The following is a 17,262-nucleotide window of genomic DNA, read 5'->3' as shown; positions in this document are numbered from 1 at the left end:
ATGCTGCTTTCCTGTATGTCTGAATTGCAGTTGTGGAAAATTAACCTAGGTCTGAAATAAAATGACTTGCATTTCCTAAAAACCTCCTTACAAAAAGGAGCCTCTCCTCACACAAGGAATTCATAGCACAAATGAACGGCTATTTACATTCCTGATACTTTACTAAAGGACCCATCAATTTTAGGTGTAAGAAAGCTACTTTTCTTCTTTTGTAATGTGATTTTGCCATTGTCTTATAGAGCAAGAGGCTCAAGGAATACTGTAACAAGTAGCAATTCTGGTTGTTGTTCATGAGCAAAGCATAAAGCCCCTGTGAAGTATATTGTCTGTCTCACACACTATAATTCAAAGTCCAATTAAAATTTTACAGCCAGCAGGCCAAACTCCATTTGCATACCTGGCCCATAATTTATAAAGAGCATGCTTTGGAACTCAGTGGTGGATAGAAAAAAGTGCTATGCTGTCCACCTGAAAAGTACCGTACTTACGCATAACTTGTACTATGAGGACACAGAGGATGATATTCTCTGCTTTACTGTGAAATTTGGCAGAAAGCTAACACAAAGCATTGATTCGTATATGCTCATTCCTTTGTTGATGCAGTTAAGTGTTTTGCCAGTAGCTTTAAAAAAATGCAAATAAAGACACTAAAGCGATATAACTTCAGGCATCTTAGCATGGTATTAGTTGTTACAAACCAGACAGTACAGTGTTCATATAACAACTGTTTTTGTTCTTTCTCCTTCCTTTTCATCCTGACAACATGCAATTAGATATTCAAAGTTATGGAAACACTGACTATGGAACTTTATTTGCAACTCAACTTTAGAACATATTCATACTTGCTTTGGCTTTGTGGAATTAATAACTGAGCATTTTTAAAATGCCTACCATGTTTGTGCTGTCTTTTTTTAAAGACTCAGATTATATTACTTTGCTGTATTATTTCAGCATTGTGTTTTTAACCATGTCCAAAATGTTCCAGGGAATGTACAGGTGGCAAACTCCTCATCTAAGGCTGCAGGAAACCTAGACTAAAAGACCCAATAAAGAGTCAGATTCACTTCAGCATAACCATGCTTACGATCAGGGTATTCTGTGGAAATCCTCTAACAGTTCAGAATTATGATTCGGCCACTTGGCAACAAATATCTACAGAAGTATTGCCTTTTATCTGAAGAGAGATTTGCTTCCCACCACCCCATAAGACACTCCCATGTCCACAACTTTACTAATTGTCCGTCTTGTGGGATAACCTGGTTTTAAAAACTGCTTGCGCGCGCACACCATGGACTGAACCTGTTCTGCCCCACCTGTTTAGTTTTGTTGACTATAGTGTCTTTTACATTAGGATATGGGTACTTATAATTGATTTTTGGGGACTTCTAACCTGCCTTTCACCATCTGCTCCCAGTTTGTGTAAGGTCATACCTCGGGTTGAAGTAGCTTTGGGATAAGTATTTTCAGGTTGCGCGCTGCAGCGACCCGGAAGTAACGGAGCGCATTACTTACGGGTTTCACCACTTGCGCATGCGCAGACGGTCAAAATGACGTCACGTGCATGCGCAGAAGTGGCGAATCGCGACCCAAGCATGGACGTGGGTTGCGTTCGCTTCTGGATGCGAACGGGGCTCTGGAACAGATCCCGTTCGCATCCAGAGGTACCACCTCAGGCTAAGTACTTAATTCGTTCCAGAGGTCCATTCTTAACCTGAAACTGTTCTTAACCTGAAGCACCACTTTAGCTAATGGGGCCTCCTGCTGCCACGGTGCCGCTAGAGCACGATTTCTGTTCTTATCCTGAAGCAAAGTTCTTAACCTGAAGAACTATTTCTGGGTTAGCGGAGTCTGTAACCAGAAGCGTATGTAACGCAAGGTACCACTGTACTAAAATCTCACCTAGTGTGCAGCCTGGTCTTTTTTTTGCATGTTTACTTGGAAGTCTGCATGGGGTGTACTCCAAAATGAGCCTGGGATTGCAGTCTTGATTGCTCCAGCTCCATGATATATCACCTTTTAAAATGTAAAGGTGTCACCCGCTTTGCTGACACCTGTGTGGTCCTTTGAGGCTCTGACACCAGTATTCTTCTGTGTGCTTTTGATACTTGTCAAGGCTTGGTGCCATTCAGAAAACCAGAGGTGCGTCGCGCCAGATTAAGTGACACCCGTTGTGTTCTCTTAAAAAAGAGTATCTGAAGAAGTGTGCATGCACACGAAAGCTCATACCAACAACAAACTAAGTTGGTCTCCAAGGAGCAACTGGAAGGATTTTTTTTTATTTTGTTTCTTAAAAGAGATGAGCTCTTCTGGAACTAAGGAGGTGCCCTTGACAATGAGGGCCATTTGCCAACCCTTGAAGCGCTTCTGCAAGAATGCGCGCCTATCAACACTCGCTATCTCCGACGGATATTAGCTCATGCAGCCGGCTGGGCCGAAACTTTGGCGGCGAGGTGCCCAGGAGCCAAACGGCGCTTGGGGAGGAGCACTAACTTATCTCCGCGGGAAGAAGCGCGGCCTCGTCTTTTCCGGCTCACCTGTTGCAAGGCGAGAGGGCGCAGTCCCCGCGCGCGAGCGAGCCAAGTTCCTGAGGGGAAAGGGAGGCGAGCCAGAAACTCCCGCCCAGCTTCAAGGCAGGTGGCGGCTCAGTCGCGGCCACTCGGGGGAAGGGAGGAGGAGGGAGGAAGGCCCGGCTAGCTGGCTGGCTGGCTGGGCGGGAGGCGGCGCTGCCTCCGCGGAAGCGCGTCCGAGAGGAGAGCCGGCTTCAGTGCGCCGCCGGCCAGGCTGCGGCGCGCAGCGACCACGGGACTTGTCCACCGCCGAGCTCCGGCCGGGCGGGTCTCCATGCGGTGGCGGCGGGGACGCCCGGGCCCCCCTGCTGCTGCTGCTGCACGGAGGGCGCGCCACGGGAACTAGCAGCATGAGCAGCGGCTACAGCAGCTGGGAAGAGTCCGAGTCGGAGGAGTTCTTCTTCACCGCCCGCACCTCCTTCTTCAGGAGCTGCCCCGCCAAAGCCAAGCCGAGTCTGCAAGTAAGCGAGCCGCCATCTCCCTCCTTTCGCCGGGCGGGAATCCTCCCCGTCCCGAGCAAGAGCGCCTTTGCCCTGGCCTGACCCGCAGCAGGCCGCGCCTTCCGCTGCGACCCCACGTGCTCTTCCCAGGCTCGCTCTCTGTCCCCGCGCCCCACGCCAAACTAAGTCCCAAGTTTCTGGGGAGCCCCTGGTGGCGCTTTCCCGGTTCCTTCCCCAAGTCCCAGCGGGATCTAGAGGGTGCCGGGTGCCGCTTCCGGATGATCGCAGAGGGAGCAGAGTCCAGGCAGCAGAAGCATTGGGGTGGGGGTGGGGGGGCTCGAGCCCCGAGGTTTCTCTCTGCACCCCCGCGCCAGGCTTTCGGTGAAACTGCACGTGTGGATTCCAGCCGTTGGGCTAGCTCGAGTAGTGTTGCTGCGACCTTTGAGGATGAAAAGCGTGCTTTTTCAGTAGATTCACTTCCTCGTGAGCCAGAACTTCTCCCGGCGGAAAAAAAAAATGATCTCCCATGATGCGACCGGGGAAAAGAGAAGTCTGATTGCTCATGCGTTATTCCTGAAACCGCATGGTCTTGCAGCCGCCACTCTCGTGCAAACCGTTGTAGGATTTCTGGGAAAGCGCATAAATAGAAAAAAAAACTGTAGTTCCCTGGGAGGTAACGGATTTTTTGCCTCGTCTTCTCAGCCCCACGCCGGCAATCATATTCATTAGAATTGTTTTTAACACACTAACGAAGCCTTAATTGGGATATAATCTTTCCTTCATAATGATGTGGAGGTTGTCTGTGTCTGCTCCTAAGTGGTTTTCAATATCCAGGGATTTTTAATAGTTAGAAAGTACTGTACAAATAGTTTTTAAAATTGCTGCACTTTATTTCTGTAACACTATATGCACCTGACACAGGTAGTTGTATTTAAATGGGAATTTACATGTAAAAGGCCTTCAGCTAACCAAAGCATTTAAAAGACTTTTACCCCAAACTCCATGCATGGAGTGTTTTACAAATATGATGCTAGCACACTATTCTAAACGTGTTGGAAAAAGAGTACATTTTTTAAAACACAAGTCAGTTGTGTGGATCACCTGCATGAGCAAGTGCTTCTCATACCTCAATGTTGCATTTAAATTTGGACATCATAAACTCCAGGGTTCTTTTTAGCGTCATCATGTGCAGGTTATTTTTTTCTCCTTCTCAAAATAATTTCAAGAATGCATGTCATGATTTAAAATGCAGTGGTGACAATGTGGTATTCTAGATGCTTTGATATTCTGTTAATACTGTAGACATTAATATTTTGCTATTAATTTCTTAAAGCTGTTAAACTAAGCTGAGTTGGCTGTGATCTTGTTAGAATTGCAGGGTTGCCATCTGACTCTCAGGGTGCCAGAGCTTTTGCATAGTGGAATGATAATGGAATAAGGTTCTGCCAAACTTTGTGTTAAAGTTTTGAAACAGCAGTTTCAGAGAGGATCAGGGTGACAGCAGCGGTTAAGAATTCAGCTAGTATTAATTCCTGGGCTTTATACATCCTAAGGTAAGGATAACCTTGTCATGTCAGTATGTAGATTGGCTTTGGCTATTCCCAAGTGGTTTTCAATATTTAGGGACTCTTAATAGTTGCTAGGAGATGGCTGCAGGCAACATGTTGCAGCAGTCCTTAATGATGTCAACAGGGCAGTGTTCAGGCTCCACTCCTGGCACTGATTCAGAAACACAGTCAGTGATTAAAAAGTGGGCAGGAATAGGCAGATAAGGAGTATGAGCAACACACTGCATTTAAGTTGTATGTGTCCTGAGTGTACATAGTGTTCTATAGAGTAACATAAGCAAGAGTGGTCCATCCTCCGAAGTAGCTCACATTCTGAATTTACCCTAGGACAGAAAGAAAGTTAGGAGGTTGATAGGAAGAAGCAAGGGTAACAAAGCAATGCAGTGCAGAAAAAGCAAAGAGGAAGAATAGCTGAGGATGAATGCTAGCAATTGCAATTATGGGGTTCATTTCTGCTGGGGATGAGGACTAAAGAATTAAGGCAAAGGTTTTGAAGACAAGAGCAGGCTGTGAGCTGTGATTTGGAAGAGAAAAGTGGCACCAAGCAGATCTCCTTGTAGGAAGCTCCAGGCATAAGACAAACTTTGGGCTACAATGGGTAGAATCACCAAAGAGGACAACAGGTGTTGTTGAGGGTGCCCAAGTTGGAGGAAAGAAAGATCAGGGGCAGAGACACAGTGGAAGAACAAGGAGTCTATGGGTGTGTAAGCTTTGTGAACTAGCAACACAGAATTCTGGTGAAACAAGTAGAAATATGAGAGGGACAAAGTGGATTTTACCAAAGATTATTTCTCTTTTAAAGAATTGTGCACTAAGCTGATCTTTTCCTATTCCTCTAAACTTGGCATTTGATGCACCTGTGGGAGAGAGTTCTGTGTCAATCGCTGGAACTCCCACTTTGACTAAAACATGTTGATACTCCACTAATCATGCAGAGAAAGTACAGCGGCCTTTAGTATTGTGTGGTTTGTTATAAAATCTTCAAAGCTGAGGATTTTGGTTTCTGTATATTATACTTCTCAGGTTAGAAGCCTCTCTTGACTGTCTAATGTGGCAGAAAAAGTAAAAACAATAACAAGAGTAAACATGAAGACCACATAAAACAATGTGAAATACTAGGAACAGAGAATACTGTACTATAAAACAGATTAAACCCATATGTAGCATTTAGAATCTAAAAGACCTAGGCCACCAAAATGACAGAGTGAGCTTTTCAGAGTGAGCTATGCTGATATTCTATACTTTCTTTGGTGCCTGACCTGAGTGATAAGGAGATTAGTGTCCTATCTTTAGTGTGATACCATATTGGAAGTGCTCTGAGCTCTTGCAAAACTGCTTTATAAATATCTATTAAGCCCTACAGTTAGTATTTGGCACAGATTGTTCATGTGGTCAGGAACTGGGGTCTAATAAACTGATTAACTTAGAATTCATGAGCATAATAAAGGTAAAGGGACCCCTGACCGTTGGGTCCAATTGCGGACGACTCTGGGGTTGTGGTGCTCGTCTCGCTTTATTGGCTGAGGGAGCTGGTGTACAGCTTCCGGGTCATGTGGCCAGCATGACTAAGCCGCTTCTGGCGAACCAGAGCAGTGCACGGAAACGCCATTTATCTTCCCGCTGAGTGGTACCTATTTATCTACTTGCACTTTGACGTGCTTTCGAACTGCTAGGTTGGCAGGAGCTGGGACCGAGCAACGGGAGCTCACCCCGTCGCGGGGATTCGAACCGCCTACCTTCTGATCGGCAAGTCCTAGGCTCTGTGGTTTAGACCACAGAGCCACCCACATCCCTTATGAGCATAATACTTCTTAAATATGTTGAGACCAGTGGAACCATCTGCTTCCTCATTACTTTTATAACCTCTCTTTTTTGTTTTGGGAAGTTTTTAAATGTTTAATGCTGTATTGTGTTTTTAATATTCAGTTGGGGGCCGCCCAGAGTGGCTGGGGAAACCCAGCCAGATGGGCAGGGTATAAATAAATTATATTATGATGATGATGATGATGATGATGATGATGATGATGATGATGATGTTAGGCCTAAGTGACAGTAACTGGTCACCAAGTTCACCCAGTTGCTTCATGGCTGGGTGGGGTTTTGAAACCTGGCTTTCCAGGTCCTGGCCCAACATTTTAACCTCTAAACCACACTATTTCCTAACACTGATTCTAGAACAAATATTTGAGGGTTGCTGGATTTCTGAAATAATGCTGCAGGGTGCTGGGAAACCTGTTACCTTGCATTTGAGGTTCAGTTCCTGAAAATCTGGAGTGGAGTTTTTTGTCGACATTAAAGTTTTTTCTATTGATTTCCTCATTTAGAAAGCTGATGAGTTTCCTGGTAAAGGTCAGGACTATGGTTGGAATTGCTTGTATATTGCCTCTCCTTCCTGTTATAGTCTCTGTTTCAGTTAGCTACTTTTGCTTTCATAGAAATCATAGGTCGTCTTGCATACAAATCAACAAGCTGTGAATTGTGCATCCCCTCAAACCACAGCTTGATTTCAGCTTGGTGGGGATTGTGGAAACCACAACTTGTGGGTTTGGGTGTAATGGCAAAGGGCATTCCATGGGGTTTTTTTTTTAAGTGTGTGCAAGGGGAGAAAGAAAGCAGAAATGTGTAAAGTGTAGAAGTCTGATTGATCCAGGGCTGAACTCTGGATTGGCACTTGTGTATTTGTGAAGCAACCCAAAGTATGTCATCTATGCCCTCATTAGATTTGAAAGCTGCTTACAAAAGCACACACCTTTGCATTGGTTTGGTAACCAGCGTTTATAATTAAAGACTTGGTTTGTTCTCACCCGATCAGGTGTATGGCTACATGATCCATACCTAGTGAGCCAGTCACATAATAGGTCATGTTCAACACACCAGTGCAAAATCTGTTGAAGGGGGATTGGCAGGGGGCATCTAGGGTGAACAGTGGCAGCAGCGCACATTGAATCATTCTGAGCATGTTGCCAAGTGAAAAGACCTTTGAGTCAAAATAGGCTCTGAGCTCCTCGCCTACCCAGGCCAGCAGCAGCAGCAGCAAACTTAGGTTGTGGATTGTTAGTTTCATGAAAAAAAATAATCACCTTGTTTTGAGTACATACAATGAATTGTTTTTGTATTGCTTAAGGTACACAGAAGGCAGGGAGTTGTAGGGGCTCGTTTGTTCTTAGTAAATAAGCAAGCATGCCTTGCTCCTGCAGTTTGCGTGCCTGCATTTTCCCTTTGGAGAAGGGGAGGGGCACATGGGCAATGAGGTCAAAGGAAGCAGCAAATATAAGTCTCTCCACCCATCTGCTAGCACTTTAGTTGTACTTGCAGAGTTGGCACTGCATATGGTTGGCATGTTTCCTTCTGTTTTATTTCCTGAGGCATCTCCCTCTTTCCTTCTCTTGGTCTTCTGAAGTTAAAACAAAGATAATTCTCAATTTAAGGCAGCTTGAGACTGGTATATTTTTCAGATTTGACCAAATAAAAGAGAGGCTATCTGTGTCTTGCGTGTAGGAATGATGTCATAATGACTATGCTCCCATTTCACATGCGTTTGGGCTTTATGCTTTCAGCATCTCAACATGCTATCCTTATATACTGTGTGGATTCACATTTAATAATATGGTATCCCACAGTTGAAGTAACCCAGTGTGTTTGTCCAAGTTATGGATGTTTTTACTAATTGAAATTGCATCTTTGTCCAAGAATTGTGTCAGATTTCCTGGTATGGACATTTAGTGTGGTACAGTGGTGCCTCGCAAGACAAAATTAATTCGTTCCGCGAGTTTTTTCGTCTAGCGAATTTTTCGTCTTGCGAAGCACGGTGTCGGAAAAGTTTTGGAAAAGCTTCAAAAATCACCAAAAACCTCAAAAAAGGCTACCACACCGCGTTCTATGAGTTGCTCCTCGAAGTCAAGTCGCAACTGTATTAACTGTGTTAAGAAAAAAGAAACAAACTTGCAAGACGTTTTCGTCTTGCGAGGCAAGCCCATAGGGAAATTCGTCTTGCGAAGCAGCTCAAAAACCGCAAAACCCTTTCGTCTAGCGAGTTTTTCGTCTTGCGAGGCATTCGTCTTGCGGGGCACCACTGTATTGCATTGTGTGTAGCCCTTTGGGGAGTTGGTTGCTTTGATGGCCTGGGACTCGGGCTCAGACTCGGAACTGGAGGAGTCTCAGTCCGCATTGGATCCTCTGCCTCAGGCGGCATCTGAACCGAGTCTGGGGCCTGATTCTGAAGAGTCCGAGTCTGCACAGGTTCCCCTGCAACAGGCAGCAACTGGGCCGAGTCAGGGGCCTGAGCCTGCCCTGGCTCCAGATGCGGGGATTACCTTGTTTCCCTCTGCTGGGCAATCACATGCAGCTGCTCCACTACAAGTTGGGTCAGGAGAGGCTGAGGCAGCCCCTGGGTCTAGTAACCCACCGACATCTCCAGAGCTACAGAGACTCAGGTCTGAGAGAAGGAGAGACCTGAGTACTCGCAGGAAGAGTGCCCGCCTTCCGGCGAGACAGAGAGGTGAGTCACCGGGGGATCAGGACTGGCCGTTACCCTGTCAGAGATAAAAGGCTGCCGGACCCCACCCCAGGTTGCGGGAGCAACATTGCTGCTTGCTGGAACCTGCCTGTCACCCTGTGCCTGACCTAGCCTGGTTTCCTGCCTTGGCCTGTTAGACTAACTCCTTGTGGAATCCTTGGATGCGGGACCAGACCTGGACCGTGTTGCTCAGGTTAACCCTCTGGCCCAGCACAGTTGCGGTGCAAAAGCTTAAATATTTAAGCATAGCATCTTGGCCAGGGGTAAACAACCTAAGGCCCATGGGCTACACCTATGGGGTTTTTAACTGATAATTTCTCTTCAAGGGCCCAAATTTGGCCCCGGAGCCTCCCACTGCTGTTACGTAACCATATCTTAGCTTGAGTACCTCATTTCTGTTGTGGATTTTTCACTGTGACAATTGATTGCACTGCATGCTTTTTCATCTTTCTTAGCTCCATTTGAATCCGGGTTTCAGATAAGATCACGAAAGTTTTGGTATCCCAGTGGAGCTCATTGCATTGCATATGAATAGACAGTTACACCAGGCACCTCTACTGGCAAGGCGGCATGCCTCTAAATACCAAGTTGCTGGGAATCATGTGTTCTGTTTGTGGGCACCTGGTTGGCCATGGTGAGAACAGGTTCCTGGGCTAGAATAGGCCTTTGGCCTATAAGATCCAGCAGAGATCTTATGTTCTTAACACCTTGATTTGTTCAGACAATTAAAATAGAATGCCGGTGTCTTTAAAAAGCTGCTAATCAGAGATTTTGGAATTCAGGCATGTGAAGAACTAATTTAAGGTTTCTGTTCCACGTGCAGTTGTTGACTTGGAATGGCAGATCACTGCAGCATATCACAAAACTGCTGTTGAGAATGTATGAGTTTGCAACGCTGCCTGGGGTTCTTTTTGTATTGAGAAACAAAAGCTCCAACACTCTGTATACATGCAGAACTAGTTGTGTGACAGTTGTGGATCTTGACTTGGCCTGTGGGAGTAGTAGTAATAATTTCCTTTTTTGAAATGGAATTATACAAATAATACATTTTAGAGCTCCTGTATGTTATCAATCAGTTTTAAATGGTTATACTTATAGTGCAGGGGCGGGGTTCTGTTCCTAAAAAAGTGTGTGTGTGTGTGTGTGTGTGTGTGTGTGTGTGTGTGTGTGTGTGTACCCTGAGTTCTGCAGTTCACAATTTTTGTCTACAGAAAGACACTGCAGTATCATTTTGGGATGGATAAAGCAAACCATATTAAGATAAAATAAAAAAGAGCCATTTATTGCTCTGTGGAAATTTCTGCTTCAAACTCCTGTTTCATTTTTCAAAGTAATGTCTCTAATACGTGTATTGGAAGAACAGGATCTAAAAATAGGATGGCACTTGCCATTATTTGTAATTAAGGATTATGGAAAATACTCTTACTTGAAGCCAAATAGAGAAGGCAAGTTCATTTTTCTAAATAAGAAATGAGTGACTCACATTGGATTAAAGCTGCATTGAAAGAGGTTGCTTTTTTAAAAAAAATGACTACAATAGTCATAGTTAGCAAAGTGGTACCTTTTTAGTAGAAGAAGCTAAGTAAATTTTAGGGACAGACTCTCATCAGGATTTGGACTGGGATTTTGTCAAGTTGCTGTTGATCAACATGATTATTATTATTATTATTCATTAGCAAGGTTTTTTTTAAAGTTTTTTTTTGCTAAAATGTAGAATGAACTCTAGACTGCTGGGAAAGTTTTCAGGAGAATAATTTTGTATGCTTGCTGTTGGTATAAGTGCTAAAATTACTATCACTAGCGCTTCTACATATTTCCACTCTGAGATATCCGCAGTACCGTAATTGTTTTAAGCTTGGCAGAATACTGTTTACATTCCATTTGCTCTTGCAGCACTTTTTCTGTGTTTTGATTAAAAATGCATTTTTTCTCTATACACAATCCCTTTTCTGATTGTACTGGTATATCTGCTCTTTTAAAGTTGTGATCCCTGGTGTGTATTAGAACCTAATAGTACAACAAAATCTGAAGATGTTTTACTGCTCAGAAATAATGCTATCAGTGGGATTGCTCCATTATCAATAGGCAAGTGTAGGGTTCAAAACACCCATTGTTCTAATCTAAGCACATTTTGCAACAGGGAATTTCATTAGTGCTAGCGGTTTCTGAGCTCTGGGCGAAGTACTGTGCCTAAGATTTTAGTTTAAAACTGCAGAGTGGAAGATGTCAGGGTCGATCCTGGCGCGCAGGCATCTTTACTTGGTTGCAAGTGATTGATAGCCAGGTGCAAAATGTGCTTGGCACTTGACTAATTTCAAACACTGGCATGGTCATTGGTCCAAGATTCTTGAATTGATACATCTGGAGAGTACCTGGTTGTGGAAGGTTAGTTTAGGGGGTGTTGGTGATGAGACAGAAGGATGGCATTGTGTTTGGTAATAGTATAAAACAGGCATAGGCAAACTCAACCCTCCAGATGTTTTGGGATTACAACTCCCATCATCCCTAGCTAACAGGACCAGTGGTCAAGGATGATGGGAGTTGTAGTCCCAAAACATCTGGAGGGCTGAGTTTGCCTATGCCTGGTATAGAACAATCTTCTTATGTTACCATTGAAAGAGTGAATGTGAACTTCTACATGGGTTCCGCCCTCCCTTGAGATGGATAAACTGAATGTGGAAATTAATCGATAGTCCTTGGTGGTATAAAAAAGAGTTGTGGGTAATGTTTTCTGGGTGCTTCTGTCCCAAGACCTTAAAATTCCAACAGCATACTTTTTATTCTGATTTCTCAGTAGATCATACAGTATTTTTGAAATCACATTATGATTTTGAGGTGCTGGTTGAATAATACGAAGTGAGCACACAAGGCTGGATGAATGGAATTCTCAGCTGATCAGCTAAGAATGGTCACACACTTCCTGACATGCTCAGAATTGTTTGCTAAAAATGGAACACTCTCAAGGTACAGAGTCAAGATCCATGGCCGGTAGAGAGAAAATGTTAATGCTGTGTTGGAATTAACCACAATTATCAGATTGAACTTCCTAGTGCAAAAGTGTTCACTAGTGGCAATGTATGCAATGGAATGCTAGATCAGATGGAACAGAACTATCTCACCTGGGGCTCAGCCAGCTGAGCTAAGACAAGGGTTAAGTCCCCAGGGAGGGACCAGAGAGGGGGGACTTAGGCTGGATGCTAAGACTAAGTCATGTGACCTGATGACCTGGCATATAACACTACAGTAGTACCTCCAGTTGCAGACAGGATCCCGAGGTTATCGCAACCGGAGGTGCCTGTTCTGCGCATGTGGCAGCACGGTAGAGTGGTTCTGCGCATGTGCACAGTGCAGTAGATTGGTCCTGCGCATGCGCGCATGGCGAAACCTGTAAAAATACTTCTGGGTTTGCCGCGTGTGTATCCCGAAGGATCTGTAACCAGAGGTGCGCGTAAGTAGAGGTACCACTGTATTTTAAAAGCTAATTTTCTCCCTGCCAGGCTTAGGCAGAGCAGCAGGTTAGGATCTGGTGAAACTTTGCACCGGCTTTTCGTGCATAGGATTGCTACCTAAGTTGCTGACATCTAATTTGAAATTCATTGTAAAAGAGCAGTAGCACCTATGATTTAGAAAAAAAATAGTGAGAAGATACAAAGCAAAGATAATGACGGAAAGAAATTAAAAACTAATATTTAAAACTCCACTGTGCTTTAAACCAGTATATCTGGATATATTGTTGAGAACTGATTATTTTGATTGGTGGAAAGAATATTCTTGTTTTATCAAATCTTGATAAATGGTTACTGGGTGGTGGTTGTTTTTTTTTAAAGACTCTTTTATTATTCCACTCAGGGCAGAATAGTGTTGTACTGTTGTGAACTTTATGGCATTTTTACCTTGAAATCTAACAAAATTGTCTTAAAGGATGGGTGGAGCAGCCAATGTCCCTGTGGCTGTGATTTCCTGAGCTTACAAACAGGGAAGCTGCTGTTCAAAAAGGAAGAAAGTGTTTGAACCTTGAATTACAAAGTCAACGCACATTATTCCCTGCACTCTTAAGAACAAAGCCACTCTCGCTGTGCTTCCTGATGGCCTCTTTCCGGAGCTAGTAGAATAACTTGTTTATTTACAATCTGATCCAGTGGCTTGCGTCCAAAAAGCAATGTGTGTGCACGCGCATGTGTGGGTTTGTTTTTCTCCCAGTGCAGTCCAAAGAGCATCATTTTTCGTTCAAGGTGAGTTAAATGCATCCAATTGCTGCTTATTTGGCAACGCAGGTTTCATTCCTGCTGGTGCCTGTAAATACTATTTAAAGCTGATATTTTAAACCCCCCCAATTTATTTAAAAGTATTTCTAATCCTCCCTGCATTGCAAAGGGACCCTAAGATTGGCAGCAAGGCGGGGGCTAAGTAATGCAGCCCTTGGGGGGGGGGACGACCCAGACACCACATGGTTGGTACCAGAGCAGATACAGGGAGAAGATTACTGGAAATCAGAATCCCAGGTAAATGAGGCAGGAATCACACACAGTGATTTCAGCTCAGGATTGGTGCATTATTCTCACTGTGCATGATGACTTGAGCAGAGGTAGCGTTTTTCAGCCCCTTTTGTATTTTCCAAAATACAGTGGTACCTCGGGTTAAGTACTTAATTCGTTCCAGAGGTCCGTTCTTAACCTGAAACTGTATTTAACCTGAAGCACCACTTTAGCTAATGGGGCCTTCTGCTGCTGCCGCACCGCCGGAGCACGATTTTTGTCCTCATCCTAAAGCAAAGTTCTTAACCCAAGGTACTATTTCTGGGTTAGCGGAGTCTGTAACCTGAAGCGTATGTAACCTGAAGCGTATGTAACCTGAGGTACCACTGTACAAGCTAAAAAAGAAAATACAGTGGTACCTCGGGTTACATATGCTTCAGGTTACATACGCTTCAGGTTACAGACTGCGCTAACCCAGAAATAGTACCTCCGGTTAAGAACTTTGCTTCAGGATGAGAACAGAAATCGGACTCCGGCAGCGCAGCAGCAGCAGCAGCAGGAGGCCCCATTAGCTAAAGTGGTGCTTCAGGTTAAGAACAGTTTCAGGTTAAGAACGGACCTCTGGAACGAATTAAGTACATAACCAGAGATACCACTGTAGAGTACAACTTAGAGCATGTTGACATTGTCATAGTTGCATAACAACGGTACGCAGAGAAGAAAAGCTTGTATCAGGATCTGTGCATGATCACAGGGATTGTTTCAGATGAGCACCGTTGTTTTCAGGGTGGTAGTCTGAGGAAACATGGGACTCTCAAGAGGGGAAGTTGATGTTCTTGCTTAGAGATGCGCCATGTATGGTTTTGTAAGCAATAGGTGAGTGTGCAGGGCTGGGCGATACCTGGTTTTCAGTGTCGCGATATATCTCCAGCTTAAACATCTTGATATGCCGATATATCACGATGTCTGAAATAAGGGTGGAGCTATGTGGAGGCATTGGCTGACTTCACGATTTTTCCCGCATTGTGCGCACCCCCCATGATTTGTAATATATGGCTAGGTCAAAAACTATGAAACTATATGGACTTCAGACAATATTCTGTATGGATATATCACCCAGCCCTATTAGTGTGCTATGGCAGTGTTAGTAGGGTGTCTCATTGAAAAACATAGAAGGACATCTGGGCCTGCTGCAGCCAAACTGGATCTCCTCTCTTCCCGTGATGGGAAGGAAAGATGTTGGCTATTCTGTTTTGTGGGCATTTGGCTCCTGGTGTATCTTCTGTACTTCATAAATGTTAGCTGCTTTGAGGACTCTGGTAAAAAAGCAGGATGTGAATGTACTAAGTCAGTAAACATCCTTGTGAAAGTCTCAAGTGTTGTGCTGCACCTCAGCCAATGTGGTTTAGTGGATAGTGTTGGGGGGTTCATTGCTTCGTTTGGGGGGCAGGTCTCTCTCAGACACCGCTATCTTAAAATGTCTGCTACCCTGAATCTTAGTAAAATGTGATGAAAACACTTTCAGAGTTCTAGTAAATTATTTCTTTACATACCAAGTTCCAAGTTTTCTCATTCTTTTTACAAACTGACACAAGGTCACATGGGCCTGTATGAAAAGTATATTTCATCAAAACAAAACCCTTTATTCCATTGTAAATGGATGGGTAACCTGCTGTGCCTTTTGCTGTAAATCAAGTGCCAGGAATCTAAATGCTATTCTTGCAGCTTCAAACTTTAAACAACCTACTCTGTTTAGAACTGGGTTGTGTGCCAGCAGTTAAAGCACAACCATATAGGGTATGGCAGAACTTGTGGTTTTGGAGTGAGAGCATGATAAACGTGATCAGTTACTTTAGTATCACAAGTACATATAAGTCTCTTGTATTCCTACTCTCTCTCACATACACAGGCACACACAAATAAATTGTGTTATATTTTTGGCTCTTTTATGGTTTGGTTTTCTGCAGTAGCAGAAACTTGCATGCTAGTTTGCACGAAAGAAGGAGCAATACCAGCCGACTGGCCTTCCCACAGGGTCACAAAGCTAGCTTGCACATAAACAGGTTTTGATAACTGACGTGTGTGCGTGCGCTCGTGCGTGCGTGCATGGTAGGGCTGGGGGATACCTGGTTTTCAACATTGTGATATATCACCAGCTAAACATCGTGAAATACCACTATACAGTGGTACCTCGGGTTACATACGCTTCAGGTTACATACGCTTCAGGAATAGTGCTTCAGGTTAAGAACTTTGCTTCAGGATGAGAACAGAAATTGTGCTCTGGCGGCGCGGCGGAAGCAGGAGGCCCCATTAGCTAAAGTGGTGCTTCAGGTTAAGAACAGTTTCAGGTTAAGAACGGACCTCTGGAACAAATTACCGTATTTTTTGCACCATAACACTCACTTTTTTCCTCCTATAAAGTAAGGGGAAATGTCTGTGCGTGTAATGGAGGGAATGCCTACGGGTGGCATGCCTACGGATTTTCCTCCTCTAAAAACTACGTGCGTGTTATGGTCTGCTGCGTGTTATAGAGTGAAAAATACGGTAAGTACTTAACCTGAGGTACTACTGTATCGCGATGTCTGAAATATGGACGGAGGTTTGTAGAGGCATCAGGCATGGTTTGGCTTCACATTTTTCCCCACATTGTGATTTTTGCTGGCGCCTGCTCTTGTGATTCGCTGCTCCCTGCAGGAGGCAGGGGACAACTGAGCCACCAGAGTTAACAGGGGCTGCAGGAATTGAGAGCATTGGCTGGCTTATTTGGTTTTCCCACGTTTTTATTTTTGTATGGGACATGCACACGCATATTCACAATATATTGCCAGGTTAAAAATCATGAAACCGATATCTCAATATAGACTTCAAACTGGTTATGGATTATATATATTGATGTATTGCCCAGTTGTAGTGTATGTGTGTGTTTAATAGAAACATACTGATTGATTTATGCTGTTAGAAGTCACCTTAGCTTTATCCCCTTTTTATCTTCTAAAGATGTCAGGCAAAAGATGGTCAGGGTTGCCGAAGATGTGACCACATATGATATTTATAGTGGTGAAAGCTTTGAGAGTATGTTAACGCCCTTATTCATCAATTGCTGGATAATCAGAGCTTTTGGTATTCTCATAATTTCATGTCCCTAATGCTTTTTTTTTGGGGGGGGGACGCGGGTGGCCCTGTGGGTTAAACCACAGAGCCTAGGACTTGCTGATCAGAAGGTTCAAATCCCCGTGATGGGGTGAGCTCCCGTTGCTTGGTCCCTGCTCCTGCCAACCTAGCAGTTCGAAAGCACATCAAAGTACAAGTAGATAAATAGGTACCGCTCCGGCGGGAAGATAAACAGCATTTCCATACGCTGCTCTGGTTCTCCAGAAGCGGCTTAGTCATGCTGGCCACATGACCCGGAATCTGTACGCCGGCTCCCTCGGCCAATAAAGCGAGATGAGCGCCGCAACCCCAGAGTCAGCCATGACTGGACCTAATGGTCAGGGGCCCCTTTAGCTTTTAATGCTTTTTAGATTCACCTGCTCAGTTGGTTAGAGCATGCCAAGGTTGCAGGTTTGATCCCTGTATAGGACAGCTGCTTGTTCCTCCATTGCTTGGGTTTGGACTAGATGATCCTCCACAATTCTATGATTCTTTGATAGGGTCTTGATACACACCCAGCAGCTTAAGTGTAAACTTTCTGTCTG

At 44.3% G+C, this 17,262-nt stretch overlaps 1 protein-coding gene across 3 annotated transcripts in view; it reads left to right on the top strand.

The window, feature by feature from the left end:
- Window positions 1-17,262, top strand: part of RASSF3 (Ras association domain family member 3) — a 55,957-nt gene that overhangs the window by 28,006 nt on the left and 10,689 nt on the right. Inside the window, exon 1 of one of the 3 annotated variants that reach the window (XM_081211824.1) lies at window positions 2,743-3,028. The exons of the other annotated variants lie outside the window; for them this stretch is intronic. Coding sequence (XP_081067950.1) covers window positions 2,918-3,028 — 111 coding nt within the window. The 5' untranslated portion in view covers window positions 2,743-2,917. Of the gene's footprint in view, window positions 1-2,742; window positions 3,029-17,262 lie in introns of those variants that run through there. 3 annotated transcript variants of the gene reach the window in all.

The sequence above is a fragment of the Podarcis bocagei genome, assembly GCF_964188305.1.
Source record: "Podarcis bocagei genome assembly, chromosome: 10".
Lineage (NCBI taxonomy): Eukaryota > Metazoa > Chordata > Lepidosauria > Squamata > Lacertidae > Podarcis > Podarcis bocagei.
Note: the sequence above shows the minus strand (reverse complement) of the source record. Positions and strands in the feature narration are given on the sequence as shown.